The following is an 11,178-nucleotide window of genomic DNA, read 5'->3' as shown; positions in this document are numbered from 1 at the left end:
GGTCCTTGGACTTCCCAAAGGGCAGGGAACCCTGATTGCTCTTTGGGCTGACGAGGGAGGGGGACTTGATTGGGGGAGGGGGAGGGAAAGGGGAGGCGGTGGTGGGGAAGAGACAGAAATCTTTAATAAATAAATAAATAAATAGAGTAAAAACTGAGCCTGTTGTTTCCTTAAAAGAATAAAAACTTCATTAGTCACAAACATCCTGAGGACGACTTCCTCTTCTCTTCCTTTGGTGTGTGCTGCCCTCTAGAGACAGACAAACAAACTAGCATCTATGTGTAAAGTCCATCGTTGTTTAGGGCTGGATCACAGGCTACAGAGCCAACCTTTTACTAACTTAGGACTCTGTAGAACATTTCCCACATATCAACCCCAGATTCCCAAACCGGTTCTGCCCCCTCAACTTCATGGACAGAGCTAAAATGAGCTCGGCCCACTGGGTTCCCGGGTAATCACCATTTTCTTACCAAATTATTCATAACCTGAGAAGTTCCTCTTTTTTTTTCTTTTATGTGGCCATAAAAACCATCTTGTTGAGGTCAACAAGAGCTGATAGCTGGATCAAAAGAGCTTTGCCTCCACCGTTCTTCCTCACTTAAGATCCAAGCCACCAATGAGCCCCGCTCTCCAGTTTCCACTCCCACCAGCTTTTGTCTCTCCGGTGCTGGGTTTAAAGGCAAGGCCAGCACATCACACCTGGCCTTGTGTTGCTTCCATCGGCGTATCTTACTATAGCAACAGAGATGGAACCAGAGCACTAGGTAAAATAATACCCCTCTCCCCAGTTTGGAGGTACAGATAAAGCCAGTCACCAGTAGCTTGCCTAAAGCAGAAGATTCCAGAGCCAATAGCTGTAGGAGCAATTCAACCATAATTTTGACAAATTGATTGATCCTCAGTATGAACTAGTTGGAAAATAAAAACTCCTAGACAATCCCTCTTAGAGAAGTATAGAAGAGGGGCATACTAACACAGAATCTCTCTCCTCTTCTCTCTCTCTCTCTCTCTCTCTCTCTCTCTCTCTCTCTCTCTTTCTCTCCCCCTTCACTTATAAAGAAAGGGAGGTATTAAAAGTACACTTTAATTGATTTTACCTCAAAACCAAAATAGGTTTTTTTCATTGAAGATAAGAAGAAATGAAAGAAATCTATTCACAGTTCTTGGCAAGGTGAGACAAAACTAGCAACTGTGAAGTATTGCCCGAATGATGGTCCTCTATAGCGAAAGGTTGGCCATGTCATCTGATCTGGAGCAACTGGCCAGCTCCCGCAGCTGTTTTCTATCAAAACCTGAGGTACTGGGAAGGCTTGCACCTTGGAACTTACTACTCAAAAACACAGAGGGGCTTCCCTGTACAGATGCCCACATCCATGACAAAAGCGCAGGCAACTCAGGAGCAATAATTCTGTTATGAAGAAATACAGTTGTTAATCAAGAAAATGCTATAATAAAATGGCAGCATATAAAACCCCCAAATCCCATTTCTATAGAAAAGCAGTGCAAGATGGGTAAATCTGTCAGAAACAGGTTTATTGGAGTTGCAGAAACTAATCAGACTTTATGCCGACCAGAAAAGTCAAGAGAGAATGAAGAGCTGAACTTTAGTAAAAGAACTTGGTAACCTTAAAGAAACCTGTCCATATTCCCCGACAGTGTTCCCAGTCCTAAAAATAGCAAAACAGACTATGTTATTGAGAATCTATGACTATTGATTTCTCCTGTTCCGGTGACTCTGAAGAATCAGCTCGAAGGGCTTTTCTTTCATTCAGAACACTTTCAAGGATGAAATGTCTACTTTAGGGACATTCATTGAAAATGTGTAAAGGCAAATATTTTTATTCACTAATACCTGGGACGTGGAACATCAATTAAGATTTAAAAAAAATAGACTGCATCAGTTCAGTGGAAATCCTGAGAAAAAAGATGTTCTGAGGAAGAAGAGGCTCGTAAAACTCCAGCCAGTTTCTGAAATCCATAATGCACGCACAGATCTAGGGACATTATTGAGCATGGTGGCAGAAATGTTTAGAACCATCCCTCCAAGCAGAAGCTGGTGGAACTCCGCGAGTTTGAAGCCAGCCTTCTCTACATAGGAAGTTCCTGATCAGCCAGGGATACCTAGTAAGACCCCAAATAGAATAAAAATATAAATAAAAAGACCAAGATGAGCCTAATCTCTCACTTCTGACTGACCCTTAGGTGCAGAATGGGAAATATGCAGAAGTAAAATCCAAGAAAAGTTTCTAAATTATGCAAATGAGTCTTTTAGGTGTGCCCACAACACACATGTCCATATGAAAACAATAGCATATTTTGTTTATTTGACTGGATTTGGTTGCAAGTGTTGAAGGAAGTCTCTATTGACTCATTAGCTGAATATTAAACTAATGGAACATGCATTAAAGCGGCTGCAAACAAAAAAAGAATATAGTTTTTTCAGACCACTTTAGTAAAATGAGCAAGCAACAAAAAGCCACCATACTTCATAGCAAAATAGAGCCCGGTGAAAGAAGCAGAGTCCCATTTCCAGTTGCGAAAATAAATCACAATGTGTGTTTGGGGCTTTGTTTTTGTTTTTAAGAAAAAATACATTGAAAGACATGAAAACACGAGACAATCTGGCCAACACACAGGAAAACAATAAACTAACACAAGCATTCCAAAGGAAGCCTGCCATTGAACTTGTTAAATAAAGACTGCAAAACCACGAAAAAGGAAACTAATGTTGCTTTCTCAGTAAACCCAGAAATAAATTCTAAGAGATAGAAACTAAAAAAGGAGGAAGAGAAGGGGCAGGAGAGTGACAGGAAATGGGGGAGGAGAAGGGAAGGGAGGGGAAAGGAACTCTGAAATCAAACTTTTCAATAATGACAATAAAAATCACTAGAGTGATAACAATGCATCTGCTTAGGTTTTAAAAAAAGATTTGGTGAACATAAGGATGGGAAAATTGAAATTATGAACTCTAAGTAACAGAAAGCAAAGAGAAGAAAGGAACCTGAACACAGCCTAAGCAACCCAAGGACCACCATCAAACAGACAAACACATGCATATGGGAATCTCTGACAGAGGAGAGAGAAATGCAGTTCTAATACTCAGGAAATGAAAGACAGAGTATCTCACAAGCTCAAATCCAGGCTGGGCTTCAGAGTGAGTTCAAGGTCAACTCTGGCATCTTAGTGAGCTCTTTCTCAAAGTAAAAAGTACAAACGAGTCTTGGATATGTACAGTTCCATCTCTTGCCTCATACGCATGAGGTCCTAGTTTCTACACCCTGTATAAATAAGTCAATGCTCTCCTTTATTTGGAAAATTCTTCAAACCATGATGTTTTAAACCTGAAAACCTAGAGAAATTTAAGAAGACCAAAATAATTGAGAGGGTAGACCATGATACTGGACTGTTAAACTAAATAACATAAATACATTTGTTAGGTATTTTGTCTTAAGCCAAACCTCTCTGCCAATGCAAATAATTCCAATCAAACCAAATTAGACCAAATAAAGGATGTCCATGTTTAATAGATTGCCTTACTCCCGGGTGACCCCGGGAAAACAAGACGAGGAAAAGAGAGAGAAGGGGAGACCACGCAAAACCCAGAGACCATGTGTTCATTCTCTGGGGGGCAATTTAAATAGCCTGTGGGAGTGGTCCTGGCCTTCCCTGGAGCGAGGTTATCATTTGGTGGGCTTTCTTGATCCTCCCTGAGGAGGAGTCACCATTTGGGCAGGCTTTCTTGGAGATGGGGTTTGGACTGAGACAACTCCCCAGGGGAGGGGGCTTATGCCAGGAGCTGGGGTGAAGCCCCCAGGCAAACAATCCAGACTTTTTGTATAAAGGGGTATTAGGGAGCTGGGGTGATGCTTCTGACCAAACAACATTAATTTTTACCACATTGGTCTGTGGATTCAGTGCAATCCCAATAAAAATCCTAAACTATGTGTGTTTAACAAACATTGTTTAAAGCCTATGTAGAAGGATCAGAGTGATATAGCCCTGGCCTAGCATGCCTGAGTCCCTGCATTCAATCCTCAGTTCTAAAAACAAAAACCTTATGTGGAAATGGAAAGGGCCAAGAATAACCAAGATAATCTTAAAAGTTAACAATCAAGATAATCTACAGTATCAAATTTATATTACATTATAAAACTATATTAACTGTGACAAGATGCAAGGACATTGATGCAATGATAAAGGAATAGGAAGTCTAAAATACACACCAACATAACCAACACAAAGGTGACTTGGCAGTGTAGTGGGGAAAAAAATGCTACCCTCCAGAAACAGTTCTGGGTCAAGCTAGCCACTCAGGAGAAAAATACAATCAAGATGCCTTACAAAATAAACTGCAAGTGAATTATAAATCCAGATCTGAATGACAAAACAACAAAGCTTCTACAATATAATGTATATAATCTTCATGGCATTATAATATGGGAAACTTTTGAAGAGACTAAAATTCAATGAAGAAAAAATTGATAAAATTTCTCTTTATTGGGGAATATTTCTGGGCTGAGCGTGATGTTGTGCACATGTAATCCCAGTACTCTGGAGGCTGAGACAAGGGAATATCATGTTTGAGTTGCAGGCCAGTTTGGACTACATGGTATTATTCTTTTGGTTTCTGGTCCCTTTAAGGGACAAGCCACGCCTACTCCCAGTGACCTCTGACCCCTGGCCTGCCATTTTGAATCTCTCTCCCTGTCCCTTCTTAGTGTGCGCACACCTCTCTCTCTCTCTCTCTCTCTCTCTCTCTCTCTCTCTCTCTCTCTTTCTCTCTCTCTCTTCTCTAAGTAATAAAGGTTCAGTTCTGATTCATACTCTGTGTCTGTCACATGTCCCTACCCACATGCCCACTCACTGTTGGGAATCCGCCACCACTCAGGTGGTGGGACCCAGGACCTACTGTGAGCTGCTCTGTGGCCTGTGGCCCGTGGCCCAGCACCCACCCCGCTGTTCTGCGAGCCCATCAGGAACTTGCAAGCATTTCCCGCTGTTAGCTGCTCAGGGAACTGCCTGGGGATCTTGGGCAGGCCACTCGGGAACCGCCCGGGGATTTTGAAACATTAATTGGTGCCATGACTCGGATGATTCGCCAGCCCCAGACATCCACCCGGGCCCGGGGTTTCCAACTTCAGGCCCCATCTGGGGGTTGGGACTCTAAGCTCTGACTTCTGGGGACGAATTGTAACCAAGGACCTTCTCAACAATGACCCACATGTTCCATCTGTCTGGGTGCGGCCCCTCCGAACAACACCGGCTTCTAATCATGAGTGTCCCCATTTCAGCCAGCTTAATGGTCCCTTTTAACCCAGGAATTGACCATTGAGCTCCCAGCAACCCCCCGGTGTTTCTAGGGTCGGGGGGGGGGGGGGGGACTTCCCCCAACCATGGGTCTTCAGGGCCTCAGTTGTTCCCTTCGCTGGCATTCAATTCTGCCTTGTCTCCTTTGCTAAGCCTGTGCCTGGGACAGCGCGGCCTTAGCCAGCCCCTCAGCTCACCCACACCTGGAGGCCCGGGGTCTCCAATTCTTCCTCTTTTTCTTTTTTCATTTATTTTCTTCCTTCTTTTCATCATGACTGCTGCTACAGTGCGGCCTGGCCTCTGGTTTCTGAGTAATCTGACCAGATCCAGCTAGGCCCTTAGCACCCCACTTGTGGACCAGGGACGCCCGACCACATGTCCTGGGTGTTCATGCCATCTGCATCTCACCTGAACGGGGAGCCATTCTTGTTGTAGGCTTTGAGGTGCTGTGTTTTTTTGCGGGTGTTTTCATGGCCTTGGCTATGGGGAGCAAGCCATCCAAGCCTAAATTGTGACTTTTTTCATACAACATGTGGCTGTCACCATCTTGGCTGAGGGCCAGGTGGGTCAGGTGACTTTATCGCCATCTTGGCCGAGGGCCAGGTGGGTCAGGTGACTTTATCACCATCTTGGCCGAGGGCCAGGTGGGTCAGGTGACTTTATCACCATCTTGGCTCTCGGACCTGGCTTTCCCATTCTTAAGTATACCCTGCCTTTCCCCCCAGTGTTCACTGAAATCCTCTTGTTGACTCTGTTACATGTGTTTTGCGCAATGGCATGCCTTTGATAGGGCCCATCAAAGGCATCCACATTGCCCAATTCCTGTTCACTCTTTCTGTGTATAATAATTGTTCATTGCATCTCATTTCAGATAACAAAATCATAAGTCTCATATTTTAAACTGGTATGTACTTTTAAGTCTCTTAAAAATATATTAAGCTGTTCTCTACCATTGTCAGTTCTGCCATCAACCTTATATTACAAACATTTTTTTCTTTTTAGGAGTGTAAATCTTACCTGTTAAGAGCCAGTATAGTCAAGCTCAGACCCAACCTTCCAGACAGATTCTATACTGCAGCTATACCTAATAAACAGCCCTCAACTGCTCAGAGATCTGGGGAATGTGATATTTAAGTATTTAATTATTTAAAAACTTTTTATATGATACCTGTGTGTGATTGTCAGTACACACACGCCACAATATATATGTAGAGGTTAGAGAACAACCCTCAGGAACCAATTTTCTCGTTCCACCAATGGATCCAGGAATCAGATCCAGGACCCTGATTTGTTCAGCAAACACCTTTATTCACTGAGCCTTCTTGTCAGTCTAAGGATTCCTGTTTGATACGCTACAAAATAGTTTTGAAATAAATAAACAAATAGACCTTCCTTGCTCACCCTATATGCTAGGGACCGCATCAAGAGAAGGCTAATGCTGTAAGTGACAGGTTACTACTTAAATTTCAAAGTACAGAACAATTTCTAAGACTATTTTAACTGTGGGAGACACTTTCTCTTCCTCTCTTACTCTAATTATTTGCTTTCATTTATCAAATTAACATGTACAAGTCAAGTGGTTTTCTTATAAGTTTTTGAGAAAACAATTCCCCTTGAATAGTGTTCCAAAATAAACAGTTCAAATAAGATATGCTTTGGGAAAATGTTAATAAACTTGCCTCTGGCGAAAAAAAAAATTAAAAAAATAAAAACTTTTTTATAACAAAAAGAGACAGGTTGGCTCCTAGCAGCAGCTCTCTGCTCCCTCCAAAGAAGAAAGAAGACAAATGGGTGCATAGAACAATGTCCTTCTACAGTTTGCTTCAACTGCTGAGCACTGACCATTGGGCAAAACTGCCTTTCGTCTAAAGTAAAGACCTCTAGATGTGGACAGAATCGCTGGAATCGACAACCTGGCTGCTCAGGTCAAGGTAGGTCTGTCTTCCTACAGATTTCTTAGCCCACAGGGTCTTCTGCAGCCTGACAGGCCTGGCACTAACCAGCGAAGGTCAAGTGCAACCTTCAACGACCATGGAGGACCCAAAAAAGAGTAGCTCTGGGTAACAACCAAGTAAGTTCTTTATCATTTTTTTAATCAGAACTCAAGTAAAATCTTATCCTTCTCAAAGATATCTGACAGTTTGACAGCTGAGAGGTTTTTCCAGGTTACCTCACCTGGAAAATTTCTCTCTTATGCTGCCTTCCATGTGTCTAAAACTTCTGTTTTCACAAATTCGAGGAGCTCTTGTGAGTTCCAGGGAACCGAATTAATGGATATTAAACAGGTCAGATACCCCCTCAATTCCCTGGTCCAAAAATTTTTTTTTCCTTAATTTAACTTTGTTCTTTGTTCTGCCAATACCTTAAACAGGATAAGGGACACCAGACATTTCCGTGCCACAGACACCGGTCGGAAACAAAGAGACCAGCACACAGCCTTCCCAGGTTCCCCCCCCAAAAGATGACACCCACAAATCAGCTGGAAGCAGTCTTGAGAATTAGCCGCCCCAATTCCTTCAAACTGTGGTGTCTAATCTTTTGCTTTTTATTGTAAGGAAGACATGGAAATGTTATACTTTTGGTCTCTGGTCCCTTTATAGGACAAGCCACGCCCACTTTCAGCGACCTCTGACCCCTGCCCCACCATCTTGAATCTCTCTCGCTGTCCCCACTTGGCATGTGCACACGTGTCTCTCTGTCTCTCTCTCTTTCTCTCCCTCTCTCTCTCTCTTGATGGAGGAGAGTCTTCTGTTTTGTGTTAATTTCATTGGCTAAATAAAGAAACTGCCTTGGCCCTTTGATAGGACAGAATATTAGGTAGGCGGAGTAAACAGAACAGAATGCTGGGAGAAAGAAGCCAAGTCAGGCAGTCACCATGATTCTCCCACTCCAGACAGACGCAGGTTAAGATCTTTCCTGGTAAGCCACCTTGTGGTATTACACAGATTGCTAGAAATGGGTTAGATCAATATGTAAGAGCTAGCCAATAAAAGGCTGGAATTAATGGGCCAGGCAGTATTTAAAAGAATACAGTTTCCGTGTAATTATTTCGGGTAAAGCTAGCCATGCGGAGCTGGGCAGGAAGGCAGCCCACTGCTGCTCCTCACTACATTCCCCCCTCCTCTAAATAATAAAGGTTCAATTTTGATTCATACTATGTGTCTGTCACATGTCCGTACCCACGCGCCCACTTGCCATTGGGAACCTGCTGCCACTCGGGTGGTGGGAGCCAGGACCTACCATGAGCCACTCTGGGACCTGGCACCCACCCTGCTGCTCTGCAAGCCTGCCGGGGACTCACCAGCATTTCCCGCCACTAGTTGCTTGGGGAACCGCCCAGGGATCTTGGACAGGCCGCTCAGGAACCACCTGGGGATTTTGGAACATTACATAGTGAAACTCTGCCTAGAATGGAAGGGAAGAAAGGGGCTGGAGAGATGACTGAGCAGTTAAGAACACTGGCTGTTTTTAAAGATCATCTAGGTTTGATGGCCAGAACCCACATGGTGGCTCACAACCATCTGGTAATGCCCTCTTCTGGTGTCTCTGCGTACCATGCACTCATGATGCACAGATATACATGCAAGCAAAATATCCATGCACATATACACACAAAAATGTTTTTAAATGATATAGCTTTCTATATAAAGATAGAGATATGATTATGCATGTGAAAATCGAGCAACATAACCTAATACCAATACTTGATAAAAATGATTTAAAATTACTCATATCTTCAAGATTTAATTATGCTTTAGCTATTATATTTTAGTGTCTATTCTTTGTTTGTAATGCACAGATTGACAGCATACATATTATATGTTGAGTAAGAAGACTGGCCAATAAATTTTATAATACTCAAATGTGCTGATTAGCACATTTATTGTAATGCTTCCTGAGGGGAAAATCGTATATATGAGCACTTCAATTGCTGACTCCAAAATTTTGGTCCAGACCACTTTTCCAAACCAAATAATTTTCAAAGCCCTAAGTGTAGTGTAGCCTATCTTGTGGTCCTTATAGAACCCTTCATAATGGACTCATAATGTGGTAGAAGGAGGGACCCCTAGAAGGCTGTGAGAAAGAAAAACAAGAAACAGCCATGAGGTCTGGTCAGTGTCCAGCACAGGCATGTGTGCAAGTTGTCACATGCTCAACTGACCACATAGCTCCCCTGAAGCCCCTTGCCTTTGCCCTCCTTCTCATTCTAGCAATCACTGCCTCCTACTCTAAAATAGCCAAATCACAATGTATTTAGCTAGAAGACACAAAAAATGTATAAAAGTCCCAATCTTTGAATAGTGAAGGGTTTGGAATTTTGGGACTAATATACCCTGGGCCTTGTTGTACACATAGAGTAAAACTGTTCCTTAGAACACAGCCTGGGCATTTCTTCCCTTGGTTTCCCACAGCAGTGACAAGACTGTGAGCATAATGGCATCTCCTTCCTACTTCAATTTATGTGCCATCCTAAGCCCATTTGACTCTCGCCTAATCCTGGAGCCTGGTTAACTGCTTTATTTTCTGGCCAGAAGAAAGAAAACAAAGATTCACATGCTTGGACATTCCTAGAGCCCAAGTCATTGCCACCCCTGTTTCCAGCTCCAGCTTGAGTTGTCACATGACATAGTGCCACCTAACAGGTAATGGAGGCACAAAGCGAGCCTGAACCCACCAGTGGACATACACAAAAAATAATGTCCTGTAAGGCAGACTTTGACCAAGAGATCAGACACTTGGGAAAGGTGACAGAGGCTTAGGAATGTGGCTCAGTGGCAGAGCGCTCACCTGACTTTATCAAAAGCCCTGGATTTTCTCTCTAGCATCACATAAAATAAACACACATATGCTTTACATTTCCTGCCGCTGACCCTGTTCTCGGGAACTGCAATTTCATTAACTGTGCTTTGAAACATTATGTAACTAACTTTTGTGTTTGCTTTTCGTCTATGCTTACCTTAGTTCCCCTTTTTCTTTACTCATGGTTCCTCATATTGCGTATCCGACTAAGGTGTCACCAGGTAAGGTTTTGTTTCTGGCTCTATTTTCAAGTCCTGAGCAAAGAAACCAGAAGACTTTTAATTTTTAATAAAATGAGCTCTGTGGTAAAAGACAGAACTTCGCTGCTCCTCAAAGGTAGCAGACTTAAAAATAAGATTTCTACAATGGAATAGAGAAACATGTCACAAATAGTCAAAGCCTGATGAAATATAAAAGCCCCTCCACAAACCAAGCCCTTTGTCCTGGAAATTGTATTGAAAACGGATGTTTACTTGTAATGTACATGTTTAGATATAACTAAGGTTTTATTGTTTAGATTTATTTTTCTTATTTTATGTGTACTAATATTTTACCTGCATGTATGTCTGCATCATGTGCATGCCTGGTGTCCACGGAGGCCAGAAAGGGTGCTGGGTCCCCTGGGACTGGACTTACACATGATTGTAAGTCATCATATGGGTGCTGGAAATCACACCTGTGTCCTCTGGAAGAACAGTCAGTGCTTCTAACCACTGAGCAGTCCCATAAGCAATATTTTCAATAAAACATTAAATACATTTATAAAAATAATAATATATTTTATGAGATCCTAGGGATTCTATAGTATGACCAAAACCAAGAAGCTAAAAAGAGAAAATAAGGAAATGTCAGTCACTAATCACATTTGCAGGAAAAAGAAAACATAAACAAAGCTAAATGAAGCAGTTCTCCACCAGGCCTCCTACTTTGATGGGAGCAGTATCTATTGAAATTACCCAAATTCCAGACCGTTAAATAAACAACCTTCTATAAAGATGCTGATCGTAATCAACATTGATCTTAGGGAGAAAATGCTATAAGCAGGAGACATTAAGAATCTGTTGTGCTTAT

At 42.4% G+C, this 11,178-nt stretch overlaps 1 protein-coding gene across 1 annotated transcript in view; it reads right to left on the bottom strand.

Moving 5' to 3' along the window:
* LOC126493542 (protein ARMCX6-like) overlaps positions 1-10,290 on the bottom strand; it is a 13,392-nt gene extending 3,102 nt beyond the window's left edge. Inside the window, exons 1-2 of the mRNA XM_050130548.1 lie at positions 10,265-10,290; positions 8,609-8,676 (exon numbers count right to left, since the gene is read on the bottom strand). Coding sequence (XP_049986505.1) covers positions 8,609-8,676; positions 10,265-10,290 — 94 coding nt within the window. The remainder of the gene's footprint in view (positions 1-8,608; positions 8,677-10,264) is intronic.
* Between the last annotated feature and the right edge of the window lie 888 nt (positions 10,291-11,178).

This window comes from Alexandromys fortis, unplaced genomic scaffold (assembly GCF_014885135.2).
Source record: "Alexandromys fortis isolate MF-2015 unplaced genomic scaffold, M_Fortis_MF-2015_v1.1 scaffold_324, whole genome shotgun sequence".
Classification (NCBI taxonomy): domain Eukaryota; kingdom Metazoa; phylum Chordata; class Mammalia; order Rodentia; family Cricetidae; genus Alexandromys; species Alexandromys fortis.
Note: the sequence above shows the minus strand (reverse complement) of the source record. Positions and strands in the feature narration are given on the sequence as shown.